The sequence below is a fragment of the Myotis lucifugus genome, unplaced genomic scaffold (assembly GCF_000147115.1).
Source record: "Myotis lucifugus unplaced genomic scaffold, Myoluc2.0 scaffold_1449, whole genome shotgun sequence".
Taxonomy (NCBI): domain Eukaryota; kingdom Metazoa; phylum Chordata; class Mammalia; order Chiroptera; family Vespertilionidae; genus Myotis; species Myotis lucifugus.
Window position 1 is genome coordinate 1 of NW_005872497.1, and position 13,480 is coordinate 13,480.

At 48.5% G+C, this 13,480-nt stretch overlaps 1 protein-coding gene across 1 annotated transcript; it reads right to left on the bottom strand.

Annotated features, from left to right (window-relative positions):
* Nucleotides 1-6: 6 nt before the first annotated feature.
* On the bottom strand, nt 7-11,334 carry LOC102419494 (RNA-binding protein Nova-2; the record flags this gene model as incomplete). Its single annotated transcript, XM_023748498.1, has 3 exons — nt 11,277-11,334; nt 11,051-11,217; nt 7-354 (listed from the first exon to the last, which is right to left on the bottom strand). Coding segments are annotated over exons 1-3 (573 nt in total), but the record flags the coding sequence as incomplete, so codon positions are not given.
* Between the last annotated feature and the right edge of the window lie 2,146 nt (nt 11,335-13,480).

Sequence of the window (13,480 nt, forward strand, 5' to 3'; positions counted from 1 at the left end):
GGAGGCAGCAGCGGCCGAGGCAGCGGCCGCCGCGGTCAGCACGTCGGCGGGGCTGGCGTACGGTGAGCCGGTGGGGTTGGAGTTGGCCACGGGGCCAGCCACGTTGGCGTAGCTGATGTTGAGGCAGCTGCTGCTCTGGGGGTCTTCCTGTACCTTCTGCACGATGGCGCTCACGGCCTTGTGCACCTGCTCGGGCTCGCCGCTGACCGTCACCACGCGCTCCTGCAGGTTGATGCCCTCTGGCTTCTGGGACAGCTGCACCCAGGCCCCCGACTGTTCCATCACGGCTTTCACCGTGGCGCCTCCCTTGCCGATGATCAGGCCCGCCGTGCTGTTGGGGACGATCAGCTTGGCCTGCGAGGAGCGAGCGAGCGGGAGGATCGTTAGGGTGGTCATTGCAGCCTGAACACTAACAGCAGTGTCACTCCCACCTCTGCTCTCAAGTGTCCCAAATCAGGCCCCCGTGACAGGCGCCGGTAGGTCCTGCTGGTTGTTAAAAAATACCGGGGCCCTGGCCAGTGTGCTCAGTGGATAGAGCGTCGGCCTGTGGACCGCAGAGTGGAGGGTTCGATCCCCTGTCAAGGGCATGTACCTGGGTTGCAGGGTCAATCCCAGCTCCCGTTGGGGTGCGTGCGGGAGGCAACCAATCGATGTGTTTCTCTCACATGTATGTTTCTTTCTCTCTTTCCCCCTCCTCCCTTCCACTCTCTCTCTGAAAGTCAGAGGAAATATATCGGAATGCTTCCCTATTAGTTAAAAAAGAGCTGGTAACCCAAGTCCCCTCGGTGGCCTCTCGGCCACCCTGTCCCATGCCCCTAGGTCTGCTGGGACCTCCAGCACCTTGAAGGCTTCGTGGATGACCCCGTGGGGCCCCCCAGGACTCCGCTCCAAGCTTGCCGTGGTGCCCACGCCCTTCCTTCTCTATCATTACAAGTCTCCTGAGCCCAAGCCAGTGTGGCTCAGTGGATAGAGCGATGGCCTGCGGACCGAAGGGTCTCAGGTTCGATTCCCATTAGGGGCACATGCCCTGGTTGCGGGTTTGATCCCCAGTAGGGGACGTGCAAGAGGCAACCAATCAATGATTCTCTCTCATCACTGATGTCTCAATCTCTCTCTCCCTCTCCCTTCCTCTCTGAAATCAATTAAAAAAAAACAAAGTCTCCTGAGCCCCAGACAAGGCATCATTAGTCTCACTTTACAGATGGGCCACTTGAGGCCTAAGATAGTGAAGGAGCTGCAATTCAGCCTCATGGATTCCTGCTCCATTGGGCTTCCCACCCTAAGACATGGTCACCTGCTTAACCTCTTTGTTGTCGTTATGGGCCTAATTGTTCCTCCCTCTCCCCTCTCCCCACCCCCCGACCCGCCAATTCATATGTGACGTTCTCACCCTCACTACCTCAGTGACTGTGTTTGGAGATGGGGCCTTTAAAAAGGTGATTAAGGCTAAGCAAGGTCATGGGGGCGCTGATCCACTATGACTGGCGTCCTTATAAGAAGAGGAGGTTAGGACACAAACACACATGGAGGAAAGACCAGCTCCAGGTCAAGGAGAGAGGCCTCAGCAGAAGTCAGACATGCTGACTCCTTGAACTTGGACTTCCGGCCTCCAGGTCTGTAAGAAAATGAATTTCTGTTGTTTAAGCCATCGAGTCTGCGGGGCTTTGCTATGGCAGCCCTCGCGATCTAACACAGGTGTCTGCTCTGCAAAATGAAGGCAGCGAAACCTTACGCCCGAGAAGGCAGGGAGAGAACCGGTCACCTGACCATGGTGGTCCCCTCTCCCAGCTGGCAACGCCGCCTATCCTCTGCAGCCATGAAATTGATCAATCTGAATCCCAGCGGGGATATTTCACAACGAAAGGTCTCCTTTCACGTCTCCAAGAGGATTTCTACACACAAATTCCTCCTTCCCAATCCTTCCCACGCCCCCTCAGACCTGTGGATTCTAGCCCCTGAAGCTCTCTCTCTCACCTCTGCCTCTCCTCTCCACCCCCAAGCCAGACCCTGGGGGTACCTGGGAATCTGTGGGAGCCGTTTTGGTTGTGGCAATGACCACGGGCAGATATGGGCGTTCAGTGGGCAGGGCCACGGATGTTTGCACCCACAATGTGAGAGGCAGCTCCTCAGAGTGAATAGTCATCCCGGATCCTCTCTATGACTTTTGAATGTCCCCCTGACATGCATGTTGTAGCAAGTCTGTTTATAAATCTCTGAACACCACGATGCATGTAAAGGGCCAGGTATTTATTTATTTATTTATGCACGGGTTTAAGATCTACTGCAATTTCCAGGCATGCAACTCTTAGGAAACGAAGGGAAGATTGTACTTTGTTTTGTTCTGAACTTTACCAAGAGTCTTTCCGTCCGTTTAGGAAACCGTGACATCAGCAGTAATGCCACTTGCACCATTTATATTCCCAATACCGCCCTCCGGATCACTGCGTTTGCCGCTGTCTCACTCAGGCGACGTTAGGTATGAGCCTTTCACTATCTTTTCTACTGTGGTCCTGGCTGAGCATCTACACATTAAAATGCATCCGATTTTATGACAAATCACCTTACTTTCATTTCTTTTTTAGTTAAAAAGTCCAATGGGATAAAGAAAGTGTCCACCCGCACAACAGACTATTATTTGGCAATCAATTTCAATGAGTGAAGTATTGATATAAGTTACAACATGGATGAATCTAGAACACCTGCTATGTGAACGAAGCCAGGCACAAAAGACCATATATTGTATGATTCTATTTATATATGAATGTTCAGAATAGGCAAATCTATAGAAAAGAAAGTAGATTAGTGGTGGCTTAGAGCTGGGGGGGGGCGGTGGTGAGCTGCAGATTAAGGGGTGATAGCTAAGGGGATCAAGATTTCTTTTTGAGGAAATGAAATGTTCTAAAATGGACCCTGGTGATGGGCGCACAACTCCATATCATAAAACCATTGAACTGTACTTTACTGTTAAACATCTTACAGCCCGACCAGTGTGAGATCACAGTTCGATCAGTGGTTGAGCTCACAGTTTGATTCCCCATCAGGGCACATGCCCGGGTTGTGGGCTCCATCCCCAGTTGGGAGCGTGCAGGAGGTGGCCATCAGTGATTCCCTCTCACTATTAATGTTTCTATCTCTCCCTCTCCCTTCCTCTCTGGAATCAATAAAAAACATATTTAAAAAAAATCTTACAGATCTAGCCATGGCCTGGTAGTTCAGTTGGTTGGAGTGTCACCCTGATATACCAAGGTTGCGGGTTTGACCCCCAAATCAGGGCACATAGAAGAATCAACCAATGAACGCATAGATAAGTGGAACGACAAATCGATGTTTCTCTCTCTCTCCCTTCCCGTCTTTCTAAAATAAATCAATAAAAATACTAAAAAATTTACATATCTAGCTATGTTTCACATCTGTATTTTATATATAATTTCAGAGAGTAAGTGGGCATAGGCAGTATTTGTCGGAGAAAGAGGACATTGGGTCTGACAAGGCTGAGAACCGCTCACTGCTCCACGGGCTCTATTCCCTGTTGATCTCTCTGACTTCACCTCTTCCTCCCCCCCTCCCCCTCTTGCTGACTCCACTGCAGACACACCAGACATCCTGCTGTTCCTCTAACTTGCCAAGCTCAGTCCAGACTTGGGGCCTTTGCACCTGCTGTTCCCTCATCTGGAACACTTTCCCCCAAAAAGAGGCCCACCCCTCCCTTCATTCAGGTCTTTGCACAAATGCACCTCCTCGGAGAGGCCTTCCCTGACCAACCAATTATCAAAGCCTGTTCATTTGCCCATTTTATGTCCCCAGCATGGACACCTCAAGACTCTGATTCAGCTGTTAACCTCAGAGCTCTAGTATGATGTAGAATGGACACCCCGAACTTAAAGTCCACATTGGAACTTCTCATCTTTCTCCTCCAGTGTGTTTCTGCCATCATGTTCCTCATTTCTGCCCATGGACAATGCATCCTTCCATTACTCAGACCCAAGACTAGGCACCCTCTATTTCCCTCACACTCAACATCCCATCAGCAATGCTGCTGGTTCTACCGTCAAAACTATCCTAGGATTCTAGATCAAAAGAGACTAATGAGGTATAACAACCAAATGCAACGAATGAACACTGACTGAATCTTGAATAAGAAAATGCATACTCTATAGGTATAAAAGATAATTTGGGGCAATTAGAATATAGACTTTTTGTTAAATAATAGTATGGAATTATTATTAACTAGAGGCCCGATGCACGAAATTTGTGCAAGAGTAGGCCTTCCTTCCCCCGGCTGCCAGCACTGGCTTCCCTCTGGCACCCAGGACCCGGGCTTCCCTTGCAGCCCGGCTTTGTCCAGAAGGACATCTGGTCTAATTAGCATATTATGCTTTTATTATTATAGGTTTTATAGGTATAATAATAGTAATACTAATATAGGAGCCTGTCCTTGTTCTTAAGAGATAAATGCTGACATATTTAGGGGTGAAGAGTCATGAGATCTACATCTTATTTTCAAATGGATCAGCAACAAACAAACAAACAAACAAACAAGAAACCAGTGTGTATGTGTGTGTGTGTGTGTGTGTGTGTGTGTAGAGATAAATCAAATGTTAACAACTGGTGAATCTAAGTGCAGTGTCTAGGGAATTCAATGTACTGTTCTTTAAACATTTTCAAAATAAAAAGTCAGGAGAAAAAAAATATATATATACCCCTATAGTCCCTTTCCTTCTTCTCTGCTTGATTTTTTTCATAGCATTTTTCATTCTCTGAATCCTATATATTTTATATTTTATGTATATTAAAATTTTTTTTCATCTAACCAGTTTTGATTTTTAAATTGTAAAAAATATTTTTTATTGAATTTATTGGGGTGACATTGGTTAATAAAATTACATAGGTTTCAGGTGTACAATTCTATAAAACATCATCTGTATATTGTACTGGGTGTTCTTCACCACCCCAAGTTAAGTCTCCCTATATATTTTACTTGTTTTCTGTTTCTGATGGGAGATTTATCATCTTCTGTTGGAAGAATTTAAGATCCACAAGGGTAGACATGTTTACTCCTGGGTGCTCAGTGCCCAGAGGAGTGACTGGTACACACTCAGCAAAGGGTGGGTGAATGAATGAATAAATGAAAGAATGAATGATGACAGGACCAAGCAGGAGATTTACTGGGTGGAGGCAACCAGGTGTATATCACTTGGTGGGGTGTATGTGTGTTTGTGTGTGTGTGTGTGTGTGTGTGTGTGTGTGTGTGTGTTAGGATGCTGTGCATTTGGGTTATCAAACTCAGGCCCATCTAAGTTTTCTAAGATTAACTTGACCTTCTGGCTTATCATATGTGAAGCATCCAAGTTTTTAAAGGTTGGCAACCTCTTAAAAATGTCTAAGGACCACTGTGCAGTAGCCAGGCCACCAGTGTGTAGTCTGTGTACACACATCACTGAAAAGCTGCCTTGGACTCTGGAGACACCTGCTCAGGTTCAAATCTTGGTTCCATCACGGATGCTGAGATTTAATCTCTTTGAGACCCAGTGTTCCCATCTGTAAAATGGGGATATTCATACCTCCTCTGTGGGATTATTGTGAGGCCCAACTGAGATCATTATAAAATGATGAACTTAAAAGTCAAGCATGGTCACAATTAGCCACAACTTAGTATGGCTGCCCTTCAGGTGACTCACAGAGCCTACCACTGCCAGAATACACCTGGCTACCTCCCCTTAGTCATGTTTCTGCTCGGCCCCTGTGGGCATGTCATCAGACATTCATTCAAACAAGCAACATTTGCTGAGCACATACTATATGTTTAGCATAGGGTGCCACCTGAGTGTGCAGTTAGTATGTGCCTGTAGTAGGTACTAAAAAAATGATTGCTGTCATTGTTACCTCCTAGCTAGACAGACTTGAATTTAAATCTCACATCTGTGTTACAGCCACTTTGGGAAACAGCCTGGCAATTTTTCAAAAGGTTAAACCGATTTATCCTGTGACCCAACAATTTCACCCCTCAGTATATACCCAAGAGAACTGAAAACATATGTCCACACATATGTTCACTAACAGCATTATTGATAATAGCTAAAAAGTAGGAACAACCCAAATTTCTGTCAGTTGATGAATAGAAAAAATGTGGCATATTCAGCCCCAGCCGGGTGGCTCCGTTGGTTGGAGCGTCATCCTATACACCAAAAGGTTGTAGGTTCAATTCCCATCAGGGCACATACCTAGATTGTGGGTTCCATCCCTGGCTGGGGCGTGTACAGGAGGCAACTGATCAATGTTTTTCTCTCTCTCTCTCAAATCAATAAACATATCACCAGGTGAGGATTAAAAAATGTGGTATATCCATATAATGAAATATTATTTGGCCATAAAAAGAAATGAAGTTTTGATATGTGCTACAACAAGCATGTCAAACTCGTGGCTCGTGGTCCACATGCGGCCCAACCAATATAACTGTATGTAAGAAACATTTCAATAAAAATTTTGTGCCGAAACCGGTTTGGCTCAGTGGATAGAGCGTTGGCCTGCAGACTGAAAGGTCCCAGGTTCGATTCCGGTCAAGGGCATGTACTTGGGTTGCGGGCACATCCCCGGTAGGAGGTGTGCAGGAGGCAGCTGATTGATGTTTCTAACTCTCTATCTCTCTCCCTTCCTCTCTGTAAAAAATCAATAAAATATATATAAAAAAATTTTGTAACTTCATTTTTACAATAACTTGTTATACATAATTACCAATAACAAATTAAAATGTCCGCTAATGACTGATTACTATAATTGTGTTGCATTCATTTCCCTTACGCACCTTACACGCAGGTACACCATTTCTCTCTACTAACACTAGCAGTGAATATTTTAGCAGCTGATTGCTACCTCATTAGTCTTGGACTGACTTGTTTGGTGTGCACAACAGGAAATATTTCGCTTTTGGAGAACAAGAATAATACATTTATTTGCATTACACTTATTAATTTGTGCAGTAATTCAGTGTCTGGTAAGTTAATGTTCAAGAAAAAAATATTAATTTTTATTAAAATGTTCTATTATTTTATGTTAATGATGACTCATTTATTTCAGCCCTTCATATTCTGCATGTCTCTATTGAAATAAACCTATGTTCCTATGAAAAATTGAAAGCTTTTGTTTCTTTGGTGGCCCGTCTTTAACACTTGGATATATGGACACGGTTGTGCTACAAATATGGATAGATTCTTGAAAAACATTATGTTTAAGGAGAAGAAGGCTAGCCACTAAACCCCACCATATATTATTATTTAATTTATATAAAATATCCAGAACAGGCCCTGACTTGGTTTGGCTCAGTGGATAGAGCGTTGGCCTGCGGACTCAAGGGTCCCAGGTTTGATTCCGGTCAAGGGCATATACCTTGGTTGCGGGCACATACCCGGTAGGGAGTGTGCAGGGAGGCAGCTGATCCATGTTTCTCTCTCATCGATGTTTCTAACTCTCTATCCCTCTCCTTACCTCTCTGTAAAAAATCAATAAAATACATTAAAAAAAAATATCCAGAACAGGCAAATCCCTAGACACCAAAATAATCAGTGGTGGGAAGGGGCTGAGGGGGGCGGGGGGCGGGCAGAGGGAATGGAGAGTGACCGTCAATGGTTACAGAGCTTCTTTGTGAGGTGGTGAAAAATGTTTGGGAATTAGATAGTGGTGATCAATGCATTTTATTGTTATTATGGGATTTAAAAAAATATATAAATCCCAGTTAGGGCTATTATGGGATTTTTTAAGTTAGGAGACAGGTCAGGCTATTCCATAATAACAATGTATTTAGTGTATTTTGTGACTGTACTAAAACCACTGAATTACAAACTTTGAAATGGTGAACTTTACTGTATGTGAATTATATTTCAATACAACTGTTATCTCAAAAAAAGTCATTAGAAAATAAGAAGTCTGACAAGTGAAAGGGATAGAACAAAAGAATGTCCAAAACCAGACCCGACAGCAAAGAGGTGCCTAGTGTGTGATAGCGCCTTTCAGAGCCACGGGGGGAGGACGGAATCATTTCACCCCAAAACCGACCACCCAGAAACAGTGAACGAAAATGGCTTCCCCTCTCTGTGCTTCAGTTTCCTCATCTCCCACTCTGACATGATCACAGCTACTCAGACAGAGATTGGGGATATTCAACGACTAAAGCGACTGCCTGGTGCCTGGCGCATGGGAAGCCCTCAGAAAAACAGTTGCTGCCTTCACAACAGGCCCAGAATGGAGAACCACAGCATCTTAGCGTGACCCACGGGGGCAGCTCCACGGAATCCTGGAGTCTCAGGATGTTAGAACGGGAGAATCTTAGAATAATACATGCGTAGAATCCTGGAATCATAGAGCCACTGAATTGTAGGCATCTGCGAGCCAGAAGGACCTCGGAGACCATCTGTCCCGTGATTTGCAAGTCTGGAGATTTTAAACTAACAGTAACAACAACAACAACAACAACAACAGCAACAACAGCAATAACCATGGCAGCAGCCGCAGCAGCTAATGGTGTTTACCATGTGCTACGCCCTTTTCTAAACTTTCATACAGCAACTTACTTAATCCTGGCAACAACCCAACAAGGTATGTACTATTATTATCATCACTTTATACGGATTGGAAAATAAAGGCACAGAGAGGTTCAGTAACTTACTCAAGGTTACAGGTACCAGATAGTGAACAATAGAGCTAGGATCTGATCCCAGGCCAGAGTCCACATTCAGATTCCAAGGCCTTAGCCCCAGAAATTCTGGGTCAGGGTGGGGACCCTGGAGTATATATTGTAAGCTACCTAGATAATTCAGATACTAGCCAAGGCTGAGCATCACCGGTTTAGCAAAACTGGTGGCAAACTGGTGGTCCTTAGGCCATAGCCAGCCTATAGCCACACAGTGTTTATATATATATATATATATATATATATATATATATATATATATATATATACTGATTTCAGAGAGGAAGGGAGACAGAAACATCAATGATGAGAGAGAATCATTGATCAGCTGCCTCCTGCACGCCCCCTACTGGGGATAGAGCCTGCAACCAGGCATGTGCCCTTGACCGGAATCAAACCCGGGACCCTTCAGTCCGCAGGCGGGTGCTCTATCCACTGAGCAAAATCAGCTAGGGCACCACACAGTGCTTTAAAATTGAAGCTGTCCTTTAAAAATCAGTTGATTTCAAATATTTCTGGCTGCTTTTGAAAAATTTGGAATATGTGGCAACCCTATGTCCACATTCCCAAAGGGCAAATATCAAGTGTAGTTGAGCAGCAGCTGCCCCCTTAAAGGGTGGTATTCTATCTCTATGATGAAGCCTTGGTCCTCAATCCTTCACGTTCCCTTTCTGAATCCTGGAGGCATTTCCATTAATAATCCCTGGTTTGGCCCAGCTCCCACACGGTAAAGAAAGGGAAACTGAGGCTTATAGAAAGGAAGAAGACCCAGAGTAAGTAATTCAGCAAGTCCAAGGAAAAAGGGAACAGCCAGACTTGTCTCCTGACTAAAAAATCCCATAATAACAATAACAACAGCTAACATTTTTTCGGAGAACTTTCGATGCATTAGGCATACATGCTAAGTGATTTTCAAACATCAGTGAACATGAACTACCACCTTAAGCGGGTACTATAATAAAGCCCATTGTATAGATGGGAAACTGAGGCACAGAGAAATCAAGTCACTTGCTCAAGGTCACATAGGCCAGAAGTATCAGAGTAAGATTTAACTCAACATCGGACTCCAGGGCCTGAGCCTTCAGTCATTATCCCCCTCATTCTATGGAGTCCTGGTGTAATAAGGCAGAGGGAAAATCCTGCTTCTATAAACCTTGGACTCCACGATCTCAGAGTTCCTGTGGATTAGGGGGTGGGGGTGGGAGGCTCAGGCACAGACGGTGCTGACCCCATTCCCCCTGCAACATGAACAAACTCTTGGTGAACCCAGGGTCCCTTGTGGCAGCGACCAAGGTGGAGGGAAGAGGCAATACCCTCGCTTTCCTGCAAACTGTGGGTCAGCTGCTGGTGGGAGAGGCCGGCAGGGCGAAGGGAGCGGTGGCGGATTCAGCACCAAGGACAGCGACCGCGCCGCAAGCCCCGCCGTCCTTTTTTGGGGGACGCTCAGCTGGGCAGCATTCTTCCAAGGCTCTCCCACCACCGTTTCCCCCACGAGCTTGGGGAAACGCGGTCCCCCACCTCAAGCAACAAGAATGACCAAGACTTCCAGATGCCTTTTGCCAAGGCCCTCCATTCGTTTCTAGGCAGACATTCAGGAACCCTGTCCGCCGCCCAGGGTTTCCCGCCCCTCTGACACCTCGGGTGCAGGGCGATGGGGAGCGGGAGCGGGGAGAGAGAACGGACATGCGCAGCTCGCCCCGCGCTCCCCTCCGCCTGGGTCCCTGCGCCCAGGACGCCGCCGCCGCCGGGGGCTCCGCAGCGGCCCACCTGCCGCACCGTCGTCATGGCAACCGGGGAGGCCTGGGAAGCCATTGGTCCGCTCCCAGCCACGCCCCTGGCGGCCGCCGCTGCCCCGGAACTGAGACGGCGGAGAGACGCTGACGGCTCCGGAGGAGAGGGACCCGCCCCTCGCTCGCTAACGAAACATCCTTTCTCCAAAATGGTGGCTACCCCCGTACAATAATTCACGGAGAGAAGGAGTATGAGAGGCTCAGCGCCTCGGGAGGTGGACGGGCTGTCGCTGAGGTTACTTCCGGTGAGGACAGGAAGTGGGAGGCAGGTTGCCGGGAGAGACAATGGGATGAGATGGGGGGGCGGAGAGGATGTGGAGGGTCCCAGGAAGGAGGGGTGCGCAGGGGGTTGTGGGTCAGATTCTAAGGCCTTCGCACACTCCCTTAGTCAGGAAGTCTGGAGTCCCCAGGCGGACTCCCTAAGAGTAATAATACTAACCACGGCCGTGTATTCGATTGCCAAACATTTGATCAACATGAACCCTCCGAACCCCCATAATCATCCAGTGATGGGAGAAGGTGTCACTTCCCGAACCGCACCAGCGTTACAGAAACCCACGCTGCCCCCCGTGCTGACCTGCTTGGCTCTGTCGGGGTTCATTGTGGTTTGGGGTTGAAGGATGTTGACCACCTCAGGCTTGGTCATCGCCTGTGGGATTTCTCGGACCTTCTCGGCAATAAAGCTGTGCACGGCGTTCAAGGCCTCTGCTGTGCCCTGCACCAGGCATACTCGCTCTGTGGTTCCTGTTGAGCAAGGAAGAGACAGGCCCCGTTTAATGGCAAGAGAAGAGAAAACGGAGGACCTGAGAATGTGGGGTCACATGGGAAGCCCGTGCGAGCTGGCATGGGCTCCCGGGCCATCGCGGGCAGCTGGGAGAGTGAGTGGAATCCCTGTTTTGTAACCTGCACTTCACGGCCCTCCCCTAAAACAACCCGAGGGGATGGAAGAATGATGCTTAAGTGCTTGGCGATGCCCACAGCCGCCCTGGGCAGGGGAGACAGGGCTCAGCTGCCTCTTCCCAGTCCTTGCTGGCTCCCGGTTGCTTTGGCAACCATTCACTCACTCCCCCCCTTCCAGAAGCGGGAGAGCTCAGGCCTGCAACGGTTGCCACAGTAACTGGAACCCCCTTATCGGTCTGGCTGGCCGGGTCCTCAGCCCACCCCCAGGGGGACGAGGGATGAGGCCCTGTTGCCATGGCAACCCCTGAAAGCCTGCAGCGAGGGCCTCTGGGCTTTTGGAGAGGATGGGGAAGGGCTGGGGGATGGGGAGACAGAAGAGAGGCCTGAGTGCCTGCCTGGACCCACCAGATGGAGGGCTGAGGGGTGGGGGAGGGCACGGGTGTGGACACAGGGGAGGGCAGAGGGGGTCAAAGGCAACTCATGGGAGCGTAGGCAATGGGGGACTGGGTGCCTTTGCTGGAAATTCTCCACATATTGGCTCTGGTTCTGACCCAGGCATCATTGTGTGTGTGTGTGTGTGTGTGTGTGTGTGTGTGTGTGTGTGTGTTCATGTGCTGGGGGGCAGTAGGGAGGGAGACACACACTGGGTGACACTGTGAGAGCAGTGTGAGTATATTTGTGACTCTGGTTGAGTGGCGTGTGTGCGCACACATGCGTGTGTTCACTTGGGGGCAGGACTGGTTAAATGATCTTTATCTGCAGATGTGTGTATAAGAGAAAGAGCAAGAGAGATGAGAGATAAACGGACTGCATGACATAGTGATTCCAGAAAAGGAGTGTGTGTGTACTCTTGTATGTGAGAAAGTCGCTGTGATGTTCAAGGTTAAGCATACTGTGAATTTGAAAGAAACAAAGAATCTCAGGAAGCAGCACTGCGGCTATCCAATGAGTGCGTACCACTGTACCTGTATGACAGTGTGTGTGTTTGCCTATATGTGTGTACAGGTGTGTAAGGGAAAGAGACAGCTAGACACCCTAGGTGTTCAAAACACTATCTGAGTGACGGGTACGTGGTATGAATGTATAGGCGTGTGACAGTGTGTATAGGATACAGACAAGACTATGACTGATGTGTGGGTAAACACAAGAAAGAGACCTACAGGCAGACCCAGGTGTCAGGATGTAAGACCGTGTGGAGGACTGGTGTGTTTGTGTGTGTGTCGAGTGTCTGTATGACAGCCAAAGAAGGCTCTGCTATGAAGGGGCTGGTCTGAGGATGTGGGTGTCTGGGTGAGCTGGGCCTGTTCGGTGTGTGGGGCTGTGTGTGTCTCTCCCTGGTGGGACTCCGTCTGTAGGACCAGTTAGCTCCCTGGTTCTGTAAAAAGTCTTGAGTGTGTGCCAGGCTTCACGTGACTGCCTGTCTGGGACACTGGGGCGCGTGTCCAGCGTCCTGGGGGTGTTCTCACGCAGCATGCTGGTGCTACTGCTCTGACCCCTTGCTTGCCACCTTGCAGCCTCGCAGGCCAGTCTTGCCCTGTGCGGGTGTCCCTGTCTTGGGTCACTTGTGCAGTTGACATCCTCCATCTCCTTTGGGCCGCTGTTCCTCACTCTGACTCCCCCCCCACCCCACCCCAGAACAATGGCTTGGTCTGAGCCAAGGGTGAGTCAGCGCGCAGGCTGCCTCCGTCTGGGTGTAAATAGGAAAGGGTGTGGGTCAGGGTGGGAACTGGGGGGATTCAGGGAGGCCCCAGGGAGAGCCTGGATGAAGTGGCCGGGTTCTCCGTCACTGCGGGGTTTCTCTCCGGCTCAGAGAGTCTGTGATCTCCCCTCCCCTGGTGGCTCTTAACCCGGGTCCGCAGGGCTTTTACGGGGCCCAGTTAAACGCGGCGAGACTGTCCAATAATAACAGCTGGTGCTTACATAACACCCGGCACCAGGCGCCGTTCTAAGCGCTTTATATATATTTGTTCACTTTCATATATAAGACAGGCGACGTTATTATTCCTGACTTACTGCTAAGGGCACTGAGGCACAGAGGAGCTTTGGGGTTTGTCCACTGTTCGCTCAGCCCGGAGTGAAAGATCAGGGTGGTTTCTGCTCAGAGTCT